This window comes from Cyprinus carpio, chromosome A16 (assembly GCF_018340385.1).
Source record: "Cyprinus carpio isolate SPL01 chromosome A16, ASM1834038v1, whole genome shotgun sequence".
NCBI classification, from domain to species: Eukaryota; Metazoa; Chordata; class Actinopteri; order Cypriniformes; family Cyprinidae; genus Cyprinus; species Cyprinus carpio.
The window spans coordinates 13,083,940-13,104,447 of NC_056587.1; the positions used below are offsets into that span (position 1 = coordinate 13,083,940).

Sequence of the window (20,508 nt, forward strand, 5' to 3'; positions counted from 1 at the left end):
TGGTAATCAATCTTGTAAAGTGTTCTCTCACATGATAAAAAATTAAACTATTTCTCATCCATTTTGTGTGTTTATTTGGTAGGAATATATGCGGTTTGTAGGATAATAAATAGTTAAGTCCATTGTTTGCTCAAAGTCTGGTTGCAACTGCTGGATGATGTATATTAACATCTACATATGCATATTTGTATTGGTTATATATATATATATATATATATATATATATATATATATATACACACACACACACTTGCTCACTGTATATATGGTCTTGTTTTTGGAGACAACAAGAACACTGACATGGCATCACAAAAGTATTTTATTGAAATTTTACAACTCTGTTTTTTGTTTCCTCTCAACCTACGAAGCGACATCACAATCGCATGCTGTCCTGTCCATGTCAAAAAAGGCAAGGATGATGGTGTTTTATTACTGGAGAGACAAATGCAATCAGCTGCCCTGTGCATCAAAAATACTTTTCATCTCATCACATTTATCTCATTTTGTGTGTTGGTCGAAGCCCGTTGTTCTCCCCAGACAATAGAGAAAACTGAAATGAATGGAAACTCACATGGGATTGTGTCACAATGTGGGTTGTTTGAAAAAGCTTTGCCTTATAAATGGAGTAACAGGACAATGATACTTTATTTTTGTTTTGGGAAACTGTGCAGCAGAGCATTTAAGAATAATTTTGAGACGTGACTTCAAAAATAACTGAGGAGAGTTCGGGGAAGGCTTTTGCTTTACTTTACATGCACTTTTACACAACAAAAATATTCAGCAATGGACAACCTAAAGGACACTAAAAGAAAGAAAAATAAGGTTTTTAACTTTTACATATTTTACTCTGTCTTTTTATTAGATATTTTTGAAGTGAGATCACTCATGCCATGTTTAACAGACAAATAATCACACGCCACTCTGAAGGCTGACAACTTCAACCCACCTTGCTTGTGAACATATGTAAGATAGATGCTACAGAACATTACCCTATCAATGCCATCTTTTTTGTGGTCTAGGAAAACCACATTTAGGTAATGATAAAGGTAGGGAGGTCGAGAGGAATTCAATTGCATAGCAATTTAATGGTCGACACGTTATCTCGCAAGGCAAAGTCACAGTGCCTCAACACTCCCAGAGGGACTCAATGAACTAAGAACAACCAATCAATGCATTAGACTTGGGATCTCGCATAGTGCCGGTACATCATAGTCAGTATATGTCATCAAAGAGGATAAGACTCGCTAATGCAGCACTCCACCAAACACAAACTACGAGCAAAATGTTTTGACTGTGGCCAAACCAAATTGTTTCCTTTTATTTCTGTTTGACTAGGTGGGGTTTTCGGTTAGAACAGAAATGAAGGGCATAAAGACTCAACGTTAAAGGAGGTTCAAATGTTTGCATGTAAACAGGCACTCGACCCCCTGCTCTCTCTCTCTTTTAAAGAAAAAGGCCATCATCAAATCCAACTTTAACCACGACATGGAGTTCATCTCGGAATGTTAACAGCAGCGTTTTCTCTGTCGCAGCGATCACTCTCTCTCTCTCCGTCAGTCACTGCAGGTCTCGGTCCTCCAGGTATCTGTACTCAAAGGTAAATCCTTCCTTTTTTCTCTGGCCCCACTTTTCATAGTCAAAGTAAATGTACGTGCCCTACAGACAGAAAAACAATACATTCATTAAACAGAGTTTTGAAATTTCAAACATATTATTACTGCATTACATCACAGAAACTAGGGCTCTTAAAATGGTTCCAGTTTGTTGGATATGCACATACTCATATGTTCATTTGTACATTTATTAAACTGTAAAAAGATTATAGAAATAGATTTTTTTTTTTAAAGAAATCAATACTTATTTTTAGCAAGGATGCATTAAATTGAAATTGAAAATACAAGTGACAGTAAAGACATTATAACGTTATACAAGATTTATACTGCAAATAAATTCTGCATTTTTTTTTCTTTTTTCTCCACTGGTATTTGCATTGACTACTATAACTGGTTTGGTTATGAAACTACATGCAGCATTAGAAAATTAATCTCAGTTTGCCGTATTTATTTTCGGTGATGAGCAGGAAAACTGTGCTGGGTTTGTACCTGTTCGAACTCATCAGTGATGGTCTTGGGTTCCTCGTGCCGTTGGAACCACATCATGTATTTGGTGTGGAACCTCCACGATTGCTTCTTCAACGCTTTAGCCGACAAGTACTGCGCCTTTGTGCCCTGAGGTAAAATGCCAACCAAGAGAAACATATGGAAGACTGCAACATCCAACAGACGTGCTTATTTAAAAGCAACAAACACAGACCTCCAGGTAGTAGAAAATGAAGAAGAGCGTTTCAGTGGACAATCTCTGGTAGAACTCAATAGAGTCTGAATGATGTGGGGGAACCTGGTGGTGGAATGGCGGTGTAGGACAGGGGTTTCTCATCAAATACTGCCTACAAACAGACAAAAAAAAGACTCATGTCAGGCCCACATCTTCAGCTTGAGGAACAGCTTCTTCCAGCTGAATGCCTTCACAAGATTTCTTTTAATCTGTGTTTAGACTAGAAAGCATATTGTGTACCTGATTCTCTCTGAATCGGACGGGTGGGGCATGTGTGTCCATGTTGACTCCTGCATTGCCTGTTGGTAAAGCTGCTCTTTAGTGAGGGGGGTGGGACCTAGCGGACATGCCCCTAAAGATGGCGGCAGGTTGACCTCTGAAACGGCAGGCTGAGGGGCCGATGTGGGTCCAGGTGGGGCTGAGTACAAAGGAAGGAAGGGAATTTTTAGAGTTTGTGATGATTATACCAGCCTGTACCTTATGTAACATATAATCTGGCACACTAAACTGCAGTCTAGCTGTTAGACAGGGTGGGCTGTGTGTGGTTGAGTCATTTTAATCATAAGCTTGAAGGATACTGAGGCGTGACGGCTGACTGTACTGCAAATAACCATGTATGCCAGATAAATAGATACTGAAAATGAGTTGTTTTAACTATTTCTGTAAGGTACCTCGATCTGGGAGATGTAGTGATGAAATCTCTCCATCCAGTGTCAATCCCAGTGCAGCCCGTTCTGCCATAGCTTTCAGAGAGCTTGGTGGTTCAGGAGCCTGCGAGAGACCAAATGGAGTTACAGAGGAAACAGCACTATTTCAATCTAGAGGAAACTGATTTCATTGTATTTGATGGAGATGACTTTTGAGAAACGTAAAGCTGAAGTGTGTGAATTGTGTGCCACTGGCAGTCTGAATCTAGTCTAACCAGAATGAAAAACACACCTTGATGGCTTCTGTGTTGAGTGTGTAGGAGTGTGGGCCATTTAGCAGACTCCCACCACCAGGTGTGCTGTCAGTGAAGGCAGGTGATGGGGAGGAGGGGGGTAGAGTGATAGAACTCAATAAACTGGGGCCATTATCCAGACTACAATACAGACGAAGTTGGAGAGAGAACGACAGCAACAATCAATCAATCATGTTACTGTTATGTTAGCTACAACTTAAAGATATGCAGATGTACACTCACATTTGATTGGTTGATGAGCTCGAGGATGAGGAATGGCTGTTTTGTGATAGGCTGGCACTGCTAAGTGAGGAGTCTGGTGTGTTGTCCGCAACCACAGCACTGTAACCTGTATGTAGAAAGATAAGGATCAATTTAAACAAATAATAATAATTAAAACATTTTAAAAGTGATCAAATAAAAACAAAAAGATAAACAATAGTAATAATAATTGTTATAAAAACAAACTAAAAAACTCTAAAGATAAATATGTATTACTATAATAACAACAATGATCATAACTATAAAAGGCAATAATTTAAAAGATTCATAATATTGAAATAAAAAATTATAATAATTAAAAACAATTAAAATGAATAATATTACTAATAACAATAATTATTGAAATAAATAAAATATTAAAAAGAGATTAAAAAGAACAATAAAAATTCAAAAATTAAGATAAATATTAAAATTTTAAATAACGATTATTTTTATTAAATAAATTATAAAAAGCTAATAATAATAATAATAATAATAATAATAATAATAACAACAACAACAACAGATCTGAAAAATATTTTTAAAAATTTAATTTTATAATAATATTATTATTATTATTATTAATAATAATAATAATAAACAAGTTTAAATAGCTTTATAAAGAGATGAAAGAGACAGCTGGAAAACACAACCATTATCTTCAGCTAAACATTTATTCCTACTCATAAAAATCAAAAATAAAAACTGGTAAATACAGTGAATAACTAATGGCCAGATTAAAAAAACTCACTGGTTGCTCCATTTTGTTTGAGGCCACTAGGGGGTCTTGCAGGCACTGCGTTCGTCCCCACTCCTGCACTTGCCACAGAACTGCTTCCATTTCCACCCAAACCGCTCTCTCCAGTTCCTCCTCCAGGTGCTGTGCCCACATGGCTCACAGGTATCTGTGTAGACCCCTGGAGAGCCGTCTGCCCCGGTACCAGGTTTAGAATCCCTCCGGTCAGAGCACCATGACCCGGACTGGACCCTAGCAAGCTCAAACTAACCCCTGCACCTGTGCCATTACTGGTTGCGCCTGTGTTTGCTCCCCCTGAACCTCCGCTCGGTATGGATATGCCAGAACTACCACTGCTGCTCCCCACCGGACCACTGGAGGCACTACCTGCTGTTCCACCAGCAGCTGCCTGGGCATAGGGAGCAGGGGTAGAGCCTGAGAGAAGCCCTGCCATGGTGTTGAGAGAACCAGACATGCCTGCCATGCCCAGACCTGGCATCTGAGCCCCACTACTGCTGCTGGTCACTGTCACGCCCCCCTTCACAAGGCCCAAACCCAGTCTAGAGCCCTCAACCCCAGGAACAGATGAGGCCTGGGACTGGGAATTGGAAGTAACTGGGCCAGGTGTGCTGGAACTAGGCAGAGAGGAAGTAGTGGAGGCAGGTAGCGTGGGGTGGCTAGGTGGACTAGGTGTGTTGTTGGAGGGTGTGGATGTCGAGGAGAGTTTGACCTGTGCTTGCTGCTGAGACTGAGGAACATGCTGCTGCACTGCGCTGCTAAAGCTTCCCAGCAGGTTGCTGCCCCCAGAGATCGCTGTGCAGCCACCAACAACAGTAGCCACAGAAACCAGCGAAGAGGAGGAGGAGGAGGAGCCTGATCCTGAGGAGGCGGATGAGGAGAAGGACGAGAGAGATGGGTTGCCATTCTTCACAGGAGACTGATCAGAGCAAGAAAGCCACGAGGTTAGAAACACTTATCTTTTTTTATTAAGCATCCATGTGATTTAAAGGGATTGTTCACTGAAAAATGCCATTTCTGACATAATTTGCTAATGTCATTGTTCAAACTTATGATATTTAAACACATAAAGAGTCAATTCTGAAGACTGTGCTGGTTGCTCTGTTCCATATAAATATTACGGGCATTTCAAGCTTATGAAACAAAGCACCAAAAAGTGGTTCACACAACTTGAGGAGTATTTTACTTTTTATATTAAGTCTTCTGAAGCCATATGATTACTCTTATAATGTTTTTGCACCCTTCTTTAAATTGAAAGCTTCAGTTTCCATTCACTGAAATTAGGTTAGGAGCAACCTTTAACTGACACTGATGCTGAGGTCTCACCTGACTGATTTCACTGTCTGTAGATCGGACTCTCTTTTCCTCCGAAATCTCCTGAGTAAAACATATTCACACACAATATATAGTAAGACAATCAATTCTGTGACTAAAGGTCAATAAAAGGTAAGAAAAAAGCATGATGGGTGGTTCTGCATCAATAAAAAAATGACAGAGATCCTAAGCAGACTAGACTGAGACGAGAGGAAGAATGAAAGAAAGCGGTTTACCGTTGTGCCTGTTGCAGGAGATGGAGGGATGGGGGAAGAGGAAGTGGTGGAGGTCGGTGTGCTGCTGGACTGAAGGAACATGTCATCTTCAGTATGGCCCTGAGGAGACGTTGCCATCAAAGTTGTTGCTACAGAGAAAGAGATATTTATAAATGTGACCTATCTTGACAAAGCCATTTCATTAAAAAAAAACATCCATCCCACACACACACAAACTTACGTATTTCCTCCAAATCCAGATCATCATAGATGAACTCGTTCTCTTCAAAGTCTGGGTCTTGCGAAGAGTCAATGTAATACTCCACATCATCTTTGATCTTATGGATAGCGTCAACCTGGATCGAATCATTATCCAACATCCTCAAGATGGTCTCTAGCATAAGAATGTGGTGTCGGTGTCTTTCGATTAACCTCTTTAGCTCTTCAATCCGATCCTGCTTCTAAAAACAAACACAATAAACAGCTTTCTATAGGACAGAACTGTGTGAGAAGCTAAGAACAAGTTGAGGTCTTTAACAGTGAGGGTTCACATAATAGTGAATGCATATAAAGGAAAGCTAATCTATAATAAAATAGGAAAGCAGTGAGAAGAAAGGGGGGAAATGGAAAAATTGAAATGCCGACCTCTTTGTCTCCTTTCTTCTTCCGTGTTTGAACAGAGAGGGACTCAACTTCACTCTCAAACTGGTCCACCTGCATGTTCAAAGTGTCTATTGTGTTCTGCGAGAGAGAGAAATCATTCAATTAATTAGCACAACACTAAAACCCTTCAAAAAAGTTTTTCTACCCCCCCACTGTTATCCATGAGCCCTCTTGTACCGTGAGCCACTGTTCTGTTTCCTCCTTCTCTTTCTGCGCCGGGTCCACTTTCTGAGCCAAGCCCAGCCCCTCTTTAGAGTAGGCCTTTGTCTTGGTTTCTCTTTCAACAACCTTAAATCGCTCCATTTGCTGAGAAGAGAGAGATAGATATTCAGGTTAAGTGGGGCAAGCTTGACAGATTAAACATGGGAAACATATCTAAGAATTCATGAGGCAAATTTAAAATGTTATGCCAATGCACTGATATTTTTATCAAAAGTACAAAAGAATTTTGCACACTGTGATAACTGCATTCAAATAAAGTAGCATTGAGGAATCAGGCAAATCCCTTGTACCGTTTCAATAAGCTTCCGGTTCTCCACTAGCTGCCGTTTGTCTTTGATCTCATTGGACGCCACCCATGTCTTAATCTGGTCTCGTAGCCGCTAAGAAGAAAAACAGGTGAGAACAATTATACTGATTGCGAACACATATTTATCTCTTGGTTCTAAAGAAAGTGTACAATACTTCATTCTAGGCAACAGCTAGTTTCACTTCTCTAAATGCATTGCCCAAGAAGTGATCCAAGAGTGCTAACACTTAGTCCAACAGCAAGAAATCCTTCTCTGTTTGTAATTTATCCATGTTCACACGATTCCAGAAAGCCTCAAAAGTAGCTAAATGTCAAATGAGCACATCCTCACCTGCAGCTTTTTAATCTCTTTTTTGAGATCGGCCTCGTATTTTTCCTTCTGATTGGCATTGGCTGCATTATGAAGCTGAGAATGAAATGGATCATTAAATATAACATATAAGAACAGGTGCACGATTCCTTTGACTTTTCGAATTGCACATTGGTTTTTGAGTTGTTAACATCTCACCTTTTTCCAAATGTCTTCAAACTGTTCGACTCCTTCAGCAACTTTTTTCAAACATCGATCTATTTCACCTGGTTATGGAGAGCATATGATTATGCATAAGTCATAAAAAAGATTTAGAAAACCTCTCAAAAGAAACTACTGCCTACACGCAACTGTGGCAGGGGAGAGTAGAGAAAAAATATATTTTTTTATCATATAATCTTACCTTGTAGTTTTCTCTTATCAGCCATGGCTTCGCTATGATAATGTCTTCATACCTTCTGTCACTGCAAGCACATCAGAGAGACTGGTAACTTATACCGTATTCAGTGTGAGGCAGAGGGTAAGTGTTTCTCATCTCAATAGAAAAGGCTGATATTATAACACCCCGCTTGATTAATTTGCCTGAGCACAGAACACGATTAACCTTCAAATTTACATTTTAATCATATTATTTCCAGGTCAACAAATAAACGCAACTGTCACCTTTGCAATCCCCCTAAATAAGAGAAAATATAAATAACTTTAATGACAGCCAGCCTTGATCGTCCTCATAGTGTTATTCACTTAGACGGTAACGCCAACACAACCACAGTGCGTTTACGCAGATTTACGCAGCCTCTGATCACTGAGCACTAGCCACCAAGATGCTAACGTGTTAGATCAGTAGCATTTCATCGCCATATCTCATCTGCACTCATAATATGTAACCCTGGGAGTATATATAGACCGTATAATGTATATTTCTGCAGTTATCATGGATTAAGCTGCTCTTGTTGAGATGTCGAGCAGCGCTGACGGCTAACGCTCTGCTAGCACACACATAGTTTTTCCAACAGAAGGTGTGGGGGGTTTAAACTCTTAAATTGAATGCACAGTAGTCGTATACCTTTTTCAAACGTGCGTAATATTCGTCAGTATCTCTATGTGACAGCCACGACCAATATATCCGCCAATTCCTTATTTCAAATTTGGTAATGTTTTTAGCTCGTCAATCCCCCTTCTGTTCAGTAGTACATTAAAGATGGCCGGCAGACTCCGCCCACCGCTCGCTGCTGAAGGTCCCGCCCCTCGTCTTTTTTCGTTCTCGGGATTCATTAAAAATGTCTGTCAATCATTTCTCAAATTGTGACCATTTCCGCAAGACCGTAAATCCCATTGGATGAAACATTGGGTGAAAGGTTATATTTACGGAAAAACCATTCTCGTTACAAAAATCGACTTCTCCTTCTATATATATATATATATATAGATAGATGGAGAAGTCGATTTTTGTAACGATCATTTCTATAAGTATAGCCTACGTTATACACACACACACACACACACACACATATACACACACACACACATATACACACACACACACACACACACACATACTATATATATATATATATATATATATATATATATATATATATATATATATATATATATATAACGTATAGGCTATACTTATAGAAATGATCGTATTAAATATATAAATGAATCAATTATGATGAATGTTTTATTAGGCATTTAATTTCATTTCATTCAACATCTCCACATGCAATTATATAACCTATTTTCACAACTTCATTATGAATTAAATAAAACTTTATACAGGTAAAGTATCAAAGTCTGTTATCAAAACATGATCAAAAATATGTTCTACCCTTAAGGTTTTCGGCCTTTTCTATTCTTTAATTATTCTTTGTTTTATATGTCTGTGAGTTAGCACAGTGCATAATTTGACTAAACAAAACTAAACATTAACTGCAAGTAACTGTATACAGTCAAAGTAAAGTATCTCTCTCATCAGTAATCAAATAGAATATAAAAGTAGCAAACAAGCTCTTCAGCACTGAAGACATTGCTGTGAAGTAACGGGCAAAAGCGTGTTTTATCCGAGTTATGGGCTGGCCAGACAGATTGTATTTCATGATTGTACGTTTATCACGTCAATCATCCTGTTGACTCCGCCCACCGCGCCGAGAGACTTCCTGAAAACGCTCGTGCCTCCCCTACACAGATCAGGAAAGCTAGAATACTCGCCGTGTAGTGGGGGGCAAAAAAATAAAATAAAATAAAATAAAAAAACCGGTAAGTCCAGTACTATTTTCGCTTTGTCGTTTATGGTTATTATTACTATAGTCATTTCTTTCCGTAAGACACATAAAAGTTTCTAGTTCGCCCTATTTTATGAACAATTTAAACAGAAACAGATCCGTTTTCAGGTTGATGTCTCGAGTTTGCTTGGCTATTTAAAATGACACGAGCCACATGTTTGCTGAATACTCTATTCTCTTCATCGATAAAACCGAATTTTGTCTTTGCCAGCTTTAAGATTTTAACTGCAACTGTTAGGTATAAAGAAGTCCACTCATATCCATGTGATATGCTAGTTTCTTAGGTTGTTCTGACATGTATATATGTGAGTTTGACTCTGAGTTGCTAAGAAATTGCAGTTGCACTTAATAATTTTATTGCCAGTCGTTTCTATGATGGTTTATGACATGATAAACTCCCAAATGTCACTAGATGAGCTTCCTTTTGCATGTAAAACCCTGATTTAATACAAGTACACTCAGATGAAAAGCCTGATTTCTCACTTGTAACACTTAAATGAACTTGTGACTGTCACGTTCTGAGACGCTATGTAATTGTATAAAGTTATTTGAGTTGTAATAGGACAGAGCTTGTGCCTATGCTCAACTGGCAAATTTGTATTTTGTTTATTTATTTCATAAGCACTCGCCTAAAGAAAGATCTACGAAACTGTGAGCAAAGGTCATTAGTGCTTTTATTTTGTGATCTGTGAGGTCACAACTGACTAATAGTCAAAGCCTTTGAAATTGCTTTGGCGAATCTGAATAGGTCTCAAAACTATCATATCATTGATGCAGTGAAAGTCTTGGTGATAAAAGGGACAAAGTGTGCACTCATGTGTGAGAGCACAGACAGCTAACAGAGCTCCCTTTGGGTCCTGAAAGGTAAAGCTTGAGACAGCCTGAGAGAGGAATGCACTTTTGGTCTACTGTGGGTTTTGATTACTTGACGGTGTCTCTGGCCAACTTTTCAGGGACACATAAGGACAAAGTGGACATCACAGGTTTTTTTTTTTTTTTATTCTTTAACAATTATGGAAATCTGCCAGGTATTGATTTCGCAGGAGTCTTAACAAGCAGAAAATTAAAGTGCATGATAAGAGTTGCATATTTCTGCATTTTGATCAAATTCCAAAACACAGTCCGCAGATGTTGAACTACAGCTAAAACATCCTACACAGCCACCCATTTATAGATATTTACAGACTGTGTTGATAAATTAGGCCTCTCAATTGCAGGCGGCGTTTCCTGTCAGCCATAAACTCATACTCTGAGAGCTTAATCTGTTGAATCTGTGGTCAGTTCACATTTCAAACATTCCTGTTCTCCTCTGAGTAGAAATTGCGATTACATCTCAACTGTAGTTTTCATTCATGGTCCTGGTGTTGCGTTTCAGACTCAGTTGCGGAATTTACATATGTATTGTCATCCAAGATTGATGCCGGACGGGTGTAAATCCACCCCAGACTGTCTGCTAAAAAGTTAGCTTTTTTGCCATTGCAAGAATACATTACATTTTAAAATATATTAATATAGAAAGTTATTTTAAATTGTATTCAGAGATACTACCTTTGATAGGTAGTACATCTTCCTTAATAAAAGGTCCTCAACTTCTATTCAGAATAATATATTGTTCATGTTCTTAGGGTTCATATTATTTGACCTATATTGCTTTGTAGGATGTAGAATATCGCATTTAACTTCAAAAGTTAATCTTTCTCTTTCTGTCTCTCTTCAAAACTTTTCTTCTCTATGTACCAGGGCACCTTTAACATCGGATAAAGAGGTTTACCAAGCCTTGAGACCCTGTTCCAGCACTCCTACTCTTTCTGTATTCTGTGTTGTATTTATTTACCATTTTGATGACCATCTTGTAAGGGTTGAAGAACAGAATTCAGCGTATATGGAGATCAAATCCTGGATTTTCTGGCATTTTTTTATTGGGTGAACTATAACACATGATTTCTCCGCACGTCTGCAATCTCTGACACTATTTTGAACCGATACCAGAAGTTACATCCCTGTTCATCTCTATCACTTCCTTAACCTTAAGGTTTCATTTGATACTTCTTAAACAATATCCTCGGCTGGGCCGTTACGTCTGCTCTCTTTGCTTGTTTGTGACTGAACATTTTTAAGGTTATTATAACCTTAGTGTGTGTTTATTTTTAGTCATTTGTAAGTTTGCTGACCTTTAGACAATGCATTGATAATTGAAATTGTGCTTCGTATTTTATTTAAACAACTTATAAGGATGTAAAATTGTTAAATTAGTAACTTAAGAAATTCTGTTTAATGGATATATGTAGATGCACAACCTTAACAAAACCTTGCCTTTTCTTATATTATGACATTTTGCCAGTGCAGTCAGTCAAAGAGAGAAAAGCAAATAATCTGGCATCTTAATCTTGTGTATTTTCGTTTTTAAAACAAAACTGTCATTTTTGTTGGTATACTAGAAATACTAAACTGGAAATCTCTTTCTTATATTGTGTTTGATCAGATGATCATAAGAGGATTTAGCATTGCTTTCAGGCAAAATACACTGACGGAAAGGATTTAACACTATCAGGGATGGAAAAACCTGCTGAAATTTTCTTGTGTTTTGAAAAGACACCTATTGAAACACTGTCATCATTTGTAGTTTTTAAGTTTAACTTAAAGTTTACGTAAAAGCCCATGATTTGGGCTTAAAGCTGACACATTTATTTCAGAACAACTAATGCATCCGTCCAGAAAGTCATCTCTACAAATCAGAGGAAAGACCCCTACATGAGGCATTCAAGCTGTATAGTCCAAACATACTCTCCGCATCCCAGTGGCACTACCTTTTGAGCCCAGATGTTGAACATGCGCTCCCCAGGCCCAGAGAGCCCGTCTTCTACTGAGGAGGCCCTGCTGCACGGACAGTTCGGCGGTTGTAGCAGCGGAGGAGGAAGTGGAAGTAACAGCAACAGCTGCCCCAACAGCCCTGGAGGTGTTTCTTTACCTTCCAGCCCCACCAACTATGCCCTGACCCTCACGCCAACTCACATCCATGTCCAGCGGTTGTCTCCACGTGTGGGTAAGCAGTCTAGGCTGATCCTGCCACTGGCAGAACTGACCGGATGCAGCTGTCCGCGCTCGCCGGCTCCTCCTTTGCTGGTGCTTTACTGGTACCCTCCGGGTCGTCGCCGGAAAGGTGTCTCCAGACACAGACAGGTGAGGGCATACTTGGCAGAGAGCAGAGTTGAAGCGGAGAAGTGGAACACTGCCATACAGAGCCTTCTGAGGGGGATGGATGTCAGCTCCACTACAGGTGGGTGTCAGGGTTTGATCATTTCATAAATGCTTTGTCTCAGGTATGTTTATGCTTTTGTTAGTGGGAAACGTTTAATGTACCCCCTCAATGTCTTCACTAAATAAAAAAAAAAATGCATCCAGATGCTGCTAATTCTTCAAGACGTCTGAGTCAGTGCTGTTGCGTTAATGTTGTGTCATTAGTTTGTGTGTTGTAAATGGGATGCCACTTTGATTTCTTCTATAGTGAACTAAATTTATGTTAGTAAGAGTCATGTCTGTCTGCATTTATTTTTGTAAGAGCTTAACTGTTCCCTCCTGCTCCTTTTTTCTGTTTTTACACTCATAATGTGTACCACATGCTGTTATTGACAGTCAGAGAATGGGTGGGTCTGCGGCAGGGAAAATACAGCCTGAATTGAGTAGTGCATATCATTCGGTTGCAATACATCAGGATTTAACAGATGCTTCTCTGTCCCTGTTTTAACTGCTGTGCTGTAGTTAGTTGTCAGTGCTAGTGGTTGCAGCTCAGTAAATCATTAAGTTTGTTGGCTTGTTAGTTTGTGTTAGGAGTTCAGATCTTGAGTCAGGATAGTGGTTCTAATGGTGTGAAAATATAAATACACCCCATTTATTTTATTTTATTAATAATTTTTATTATTTTGGCTAAAATGACATTTGATTGTCCTTTCACTTATGGTGGTAGGTAAAACTTGGCTGTTTATAGATTAAAGCAACAATGAAACAAACTTTTACAATCAGCTGTTTAAACAAGGAAATCCAATGGAACATTTATGGGCAAAGTTGTGAAGTAATTGACGGGAAAGTCTTGCCTCAGTTAATTTCAAAATACATGAGTCAACCAACTGAAAAAGACAGCACAAATTTGACCCACATGGGAGGTTTAGGAAGAATTTTTGATCTTAACAAAATACCAGATAACATTTGAAGGTCAGATACTTATTTTTCACACTTACTAAAAACATTTATGGTCTGCTTTCAGATGGTTTAGGATGTGGCCTAGTGTTGTTTTCAGCCTTAATATGAAGGCATTATCCTCACTTGCTTGTTTTTGCTCTCTTATTGAGCAGAATTTTGTAAAAGCATGTTGCCCCGTCCCCGTCGACTGATGCTGCTGGTCAATCCATTGAGTGGCCGGGGTCAGGCAATGCAATGGTGTCAAACGCACATACTTCCAATGATAAGAGAAGCCAACATCAGCTACAACCTTATACGGACAGGTAAGAACAACATGCACAATCACACACAAACAGCTGCAAATGGTTCAAAATATATATTTTTAAGTGCTCAGACCAACAGTCCTAAGAATTTGATCGATTGCATTGAATGGTTGTGATGTGTGTGTGTGGTTTTGTTGTTGAACAGAGCGTCAGAATCATGCACGTGAGCTAATTAGAGAGATCTTGCTACCAGAATGGGATGGAATTGTCATTGTTTCTGGAGATGGACTCTTGCATGAGGTAAATATCATAACAATCTTGATTGCTTTGTCGCATGTATTTAGTTAACTTATTACAAAGCCCATATAGTACTTTTTGCAGGAAATTTGTTTGGTAAATTTCTCGGAACATCTGTGGAATTCTGTATAATTTATTAAAACAGGGTAAAACATGTTAAACAGCTCTTATCAGTAGCTGAAGATATGGCCAAATAAGCAAAAATATTTAATAACTGTATGAGCAGAGGACGTTTAGAACATTCTGAATGACACATTCAAATGTGTCTTACCTATTATCTTACTTGCTTCATTCACAACCTTGGACAGCTTGACTCTGAAAATCTGAATATTTTCTACAAAATTTGTATAGACTATTTCAAGTATTTTCTATGTAAAAATAAGATGATTTACATATTATTTACATATTAATCTGTGTGTCCTCTTTTTGCAGGTGATAAATGGCCTTATGGAAAGGCCAGACTGGGAACAAGCAATAAAAACTCCAGTGGGAATCCTTCCTTGTGGCTCTGGAAATGCACTGGCTGGTTCCATCAACCACTGTGCAGGGTACAAAGTGTGCTTGAGCTCACCTGGGACACATTGTGTGAAAATCTCCAGTTCTTTAGAGAACCTCCCTTATTTTTAAAGGAACAGTTCACCCAAAAATTTCAATTGTCATGATTTACTCACCTGCATTTCAAACATATATTGTTATTTTTTCTGTCAGCTCTCACTGTACAGGAAATAAATCTGTGAAGATTCTTTGTTATGTGTATGGAAAAACAACAGCATTCTGTTCCATCTATAGAGATAAAAAATTATATTTAAAAAAAAATTGTCAGTGTACAAAAAACATTTCTGTTATTAAGATGAGTTTCATACATTTCTCAAGGGCTGTTTACTGTAGTGTACGTGTATTGGTTGCAGTGTACCTACATTAACACTCAGACAAAATCCATGTAATGCAGAGGAGATTATTCACAGCAGTATTTAAATATTTTTTTGAGTCATGTTTTAAGTATGAACAGTAAATTAATGTTTTTTTTTTTTTTTTTTTGCGGTTTTATTAAATGCAAATGATTTGAATTTAATCATGAATCTTTCTATTTTCCCATTTGTCTCTCAGATATGACATGTGCCTTCGGGAGCCTCTCCTTCTCAACTGCTGTTTTCTGCTGTGCCGGGGTGGGGTTAAACCAATGGACTTGGTGTCCGTTACAACCAGCCCATGCACTTCATCATCCACATCCAATCAAAATGGGCACCCACCTGCTCCCAGGAGGCGTTTCTCTTTTCTTTCAGTGGCCTGGGGTTTTGTGTCTGATGTTGACATAGAGAGTGAGCGCTACAGAGGGCTGGGCTCAGCACGGTTTACACTGGGAACACTAGTGAGATTGGCTTCTCTGCGCTCCTATAAGGGCCGTCTTTCCTACCTTCCACCCGCTATGGTCAACCCGTCCCCTGATGCCACACCTCAGCCACCCCGAAGGCCACTTTCACGTAGCATTACTGAAGGCTTGGAAGGATTTTGTCACACTCCCATTCACCGCACCTGTTCAGACATGGGCCTGAGTGAACAAAGAAGTCTCTGTAAGGGAGATGGGGAGAGAGAGAGGGAAAGAGAGCGGGAAAGGCAGGAGAGAGAGCAGGAGAGGGAAAGGAGGAGAGAGAGGGCAAGAGGGGTTGGGGTAGTGAGAGCTAGCAGTCTCGCAGAAGACAGAGAGAGAGAGTTGGAAGCAGAAGAGAAGATGGAGGAGACGTCAGGGACCAGCTCGGAATCAAACGGAAGGGAAGAGTGTGACAACATTGCCAGTAATAATGGGATCAGGGAAGAAGAGAATAAACCAGCTGGGGATGAGCTCGACGGAGAAGGCTTGACGAAAGCGAGAGATGAGGTAAACGAGTGCAATGAGAGTTATCAAATGTCTCTACCTGAGATGCAACACACACTATGTAAAAACTCGGCCCCTTCCGGCCAGATAATTAATGCCTTCTTCAGCCAGCCAATCGGTGCAGACACTGACCAAGACTTGGATCTGGCAGCCTATGGCAAGGAGGACGAAGACATGAATGGGACCTACTTTCAGAGAGAGGCATTTCCACTGGACAAATCTCGGGAGCGAGCCCTCACTATCTCATCTTCCCCGTTCCGTCAGTCTCCTTTCAAAGCTTTTAAACCTAAAACTTTGGACCAGGACCAGAACCAGAACCTCTCACGACCTCGGCCCCTCTCTCTTCTCCACCAATCGCATTCAGATTCTCTCCCTCCAAAATTTCCATCCCTTTCTCTGTCCCTCTCCCCAACCCCTCCTACATCTCCATCTTGCACCTCTCCTCACTCTTCTTATCTCGCGCCACGTCCCAACACTCCCAGCTCATCTTCACCATCGCCTTCTTTTCATTCACCGACCCCTTCCTACAGCTTTGATCTTGCAGAACCTGCAGGACCCCTGAAAAATCACCCTCACACGACATCCTCCATCAACCTGCCAGAAGATGATCTGCTACCTCCTCTGGACCAACCTCTCCCTACACGTGACTGGGTCACTATTGAGGGCGATTTTGTCCTGGTGCTTGCCATCTATCAGACCCACCTGGGAGCAGATCTTTTCGCTGCGCCTCAGGCTCGATTTGATGATGGGTTGATCCATTTGACATTTGTGCGGGCTGGTATCTCACGGGCAACACTGCTTAGACTGTTCCTAGCAATGGAGAGAGGAGCCCATTTGTCTGTTAGCTCTCCCTACGTTAGTCATATTTCTGCTCGGGCGTTCCGCCTTCAGCCGCTTTCACCGCGAGGAACCCTCACTGTAGATGGAGAGCTAGTGCCCTATGGGCCACTGCAGGCACAGGTGAGTTGAGTCAATAATGATATTTAATTGATTAACAAAGTCAATCTTTAAAAACACTAATTATTTAATAACACTGACAAATGTAATCTTTAGCAAATCTCAAACTGAATATCCATTTTCATACTGTATATTATAATAAAAAAATAAATAAAAAAAAGTTGATTGATATCTTCTTTTGTCCCAGGTTCATCCCTCCATGGCCCGTTTGATTGTTGGGGACTCCGGAATAAAGATTACAAGATTCTGACCGGTTTGGATTTGAACAGACAGGGATTAGCGTGACGCTTTGGATTATATAAAATTTTGCCATCCGCATATTGTGGGGTGGCTGTGTCGGGGGAGAAACAGAAAGCCAGCAAATTGCAATCACTGCTTTTACTGGGAATAACTAAGGAATTGCTTATTCATGCTGCATATGCAAGGAGTATTTTTGAATTTAAGGAAGGGATGAAAACTATTGCACTACTGTAGGATTACACTTGGGTTACCCACACTGTAGTTGGAGAGAGAACACTAAAATGTCTACATAAGAGGAAACGGCAAAAACTGAATGAGTCCAACTGGTGTATACATTTTAGTATGCATTTGATTCACAACAGTGCTCCAGCCTTATTTCAAAGTGGGAAAAAAAATTACAGTCAGACACTAACAATAGCCAGCTTTTAGTTTGTCACGCCCACATACAAATGGATCCACCTGTTTTGCATAATGGGTACCCCTGAAATGCCTTGTGCATCTCTGAACTTTAAGCACCCCCGCCCCCCTTTTTAATTTACATACCGGCTTAGTATCACTTTCTCTGAAACCTCATTTAGTAAAGATTTATCTGCATTGAAGTCTTCGTCCAGCTTTTGAAAACTTGATTTATGGGACTGATCAGAAATGCAGTCAGTTCCATCTTGTGTCCATTTTTTTGTGGTATTTTAAGGACACAAACATTGTGTAGATTGAGTGAAACAGTTTAATGAGGGATGTTATGTTGTATATTGCATTGCTAGTTTGTGTAAGAAACGCATGTGGTGATGATGATGATGATGATTATATTCAGTAACTAGCTATATACATTGCAGTGAACACCGAAAGAATTCTAGGAAAACTTCCAGTTCAGCATTTTTCTTCCCCCCAGTAATATTGTATCACTGTCTTCTATGACATAATGCAAACTTGCATAACATTTGCTAATTTTTATTCCTAATGAATGAAGAAAGAACTGGAAGTTATGGATCGACTGGAAATGCACCTTCAGCTCCCTTTCCTGAAAGATTCATCTGTTAAATATTAGGCAGGGACTATTTCATAGTGATCAGCAACTTGATAACATTTTAGTCTCTTTCTCTCCATTTGTTAGACTGATTCATGTCGTGTCTCGGGGCTAATGATGAATTTCTTCAGTCAGATTAATAAGGCTCAGGAGGCAGAGTTCCAGATGTCAAAATATAGACTTTATTACTCAAAGCAACAAAGCCGAGATAATGGGCACCACATCTCAATCTTCTGTCTGTCCACGCACTCGTTTTATACCTTTATACCTAATTTGGTAGTTCCGTTTTTTATTTGGCACCCACTGTCCAGTTTACCACAGTTTTCTACCAGTCCACCTAGTATATTTTTTTTAATGGTGGAATTTGGCCAAATCAACAATTAAGAAATCACCTCTCCCTATTGGTTGGCTGTGGTCACGTGAGACATCCACCAAGTCTGTTTACTGCTGATGTCAGCATTTGGAAATCACCCAAAGTTCACAGGGTTACTTTAGTTCACAGTCGCAATTCAGAGGTTAGTTTAGTTCACAGATACAACTCAATGGAAGACTATTAGGACCTCCCAGTGGGAGGTCTTTTATATGTCCAATCCTGTTCAACACTACTAGTACTGCCCAATGGGAGGGCTTTATACATCCGACCCTCTTTATGACATCCAGTATTTATGAGTAACTCAGCATATTAATCAGTATATTGATTTCTTTCATAGTTATGCATAATATTATAAGTAAGATAATACCATATTGAGTAAATAACATAGAATAACACAATTGTATTGAGTATTATCATAGGATAACACAATATTCACTAGAGTATAATGTATTTTTCAGCTGTCTAAGAGAACAGGCCTGTGGAAAGTCCAGCTGTGGAGCTGATTACGATTGTAACGGAGCCTTTCCAGTGCTTTTAATTTTACCTAAATATTTATTAGAAAATGCATTTCTTCTGTCCTTTTTAATTTTTCAGAGGAGCACAATTTGACAAATGCAGACTCTTTTTGCTCTCTTTTTGTGAATTTACAATGATTAGCGAATAATATTTAATTCCAATAAGTGTTTCCGAACAGCTGTTTAGTTCTGTTTAGTGCAATCATTTTTAGCTTCTGTTGATCACCGTTGTCCTCACATCTTAAGTTTCGGCTGGTATGTAAGTATTTGCAAGTCTGGGCAATCAAATTGATTTTCAGCTGCAATCAGATTGCCAGTTATTTATTTAATTTATATATGTATATATATATATATATATATATATATATATATATATATATATATATAAATATATATATAATTCCCTATATTTCATTCCTTCTTTTCTTGTACCATGCTTTAGAGTGATCTAATAAATTTGGTTTCAAGCTGCTGTCCACCTTGAAAATGCCAGTTTAAGGTGTCTCTTCATTCTATGATGCTTGTATTAAGATTGTAATTACTATTAAAAGAATATTATATTAAACAGATATACATATTATTATAGTTCCGTATGGTTTAAAAGTTTTGTTTCAGATAAGGTTTAACTATGAAACCTTTCATTTGTGTCCTCCAGTCTTTTACCTTCTGTAGGCTTTCCAAAAAAGTACTGTAAAGAGGTATCATTGCGAACACTGAGGATAAATGTTTTCCTCTGGTCTGATTCAACAAATGTCAGCTCAGGATTGTTTTTCCTCTTTGATTAGCATATTCTCAAGAGGAGGCAAAAACAAAAAAGAGCTGGAACTATGAAAAACATGTGACATAATTTCACACAATCTCTACTTTAATTAATACAAAGCTATTTCAGAGGAGGAAAACAATGCAAGTTCCTCTTAGCCAAGATGAGTAAGGCACCCGTGGTCTGATAGCCTAGGGTTTCACTTCTCTCTGTCTCCTTTTGGTTATCAGGTTTGCACAACTTGGTAAACAAGGAAGCCGTCATCTCAGACTCTCTTCCTCTCTTTCAGCTCTTCATCCTTCTCTTCACAATCTACTAAACAGTCGAACAACACTTTAAACTTTTTATGATAATGACCAACTGACTGTACATTACACCGCTTATTACACAGCTGTTTAAATAAATAATGAAACATCATCTGA

At 39.1% G+C, this 20,508-nt stretch overlaps 2 protein-coding genes across 5 annotated transcripts; one reads left to right on the top strand and one right to left on the bottom strand.

Annotated features, from left to right (window-relative positions):
- Window positions 1-301: 301 nt before the first annotated feature.
- LOC109106085 (CCR4-NOT transcription complex subunit 3-like) lies at window positions 302-8,468 on the bottom strand. 2 transcript variants are annotated; one of them, XM_042772785.1, is made up of 18 exons: window positions 8,387-8,468; window positions 7,724-7,784; window positions 7,519-7,586; window positions 7,342-7,416; window positions 6,994-7,083; window positions 6,659-6,787; window positions 6,464-6,559; window positions 6,060-6,279; window positions 5,840-5,967; window positions 5,616-5,666; window positions 4,287-5,208; window positions 3,518-3,623; window positions 3,274-3,415; window positions 3,006-3,105; window positions 2,575-2,752; window positions 2,314-2,446; window positions 2,103-2,228; window positions 302-1,656 (listed from the first exon to the last, which is right to left on the bottom strand). In XM_042772785.1, the coding sequence occupies exons 2-18, from the start codon at window positions 7,746-7,748 to the stop codon at window positions 1,558-1,560; spliced, it is 2,688 nt and encodes an 895-aa protein (XP_042628719.1). In that variant the 5' UTR covers window positions 7,749-7,784; window positions 8,387-8,468; the 3' UTR covers window positions 302-1,557. The 2 variants fall into 2 exon arrangements, with proteins under 2 accessions (XP_042628719.1, XP_042628720.1); XM_042772786.1 differs by lacking the exons at window positions 6,994-7,083; window positions 7,342-7,416; window positions 7,519-7,586; window positions 7,724-7,784; window positions 8,387-8,468 and adding an exon at window positions 6,938-6,980.
- LOC109106082 (sphingosine kinase 2-like) lies at window positions 7,712-19,911 on the top strand. 3 transcript variants are annotated; one of them, XM_042772788.1, is made up of 7 exons: window positions 7,712-7,840; window positions 12,302-12,885; window positions 13,958-14,107; window positions 14,253-14,347; window positions 14,777-14,892; window positions 15,452-17,177; window positions 17,362-19,911. In XM_042772788.1, the coding sequence occupies exons 2-7, from the start codon at window positions 12,429-12,431 to the stop codon at window positions 17,422-17,424; spliced, it is 2,607 nt and encodes an 868-aa protein (XP_042628722.1). In that variant the 5' UTR covers window positions 7,712-7,840; window positions 12,302-12,428; the 3' UTR covers window positions 17,425-19,911. The 3 variants fall into 3 exon arrangements, with proteins under 3 accessions (XP_042628722.1, XP_042628721.1, XP_018974944.2); XM_042772787.1 differs by lacking the exon at window positions 7,712-7,840 and adding an exon at window positions 9,437-9,582; XM_019119399.2 differs by lacking the exon at window positions 7,712-7,840 and adding an exon at window positions 9,446-9,582 and having other exon boundaries at window positions 11,349-12,885.
- Window positions 19,912-20,508: the final 597 nt, after the last annotated feature.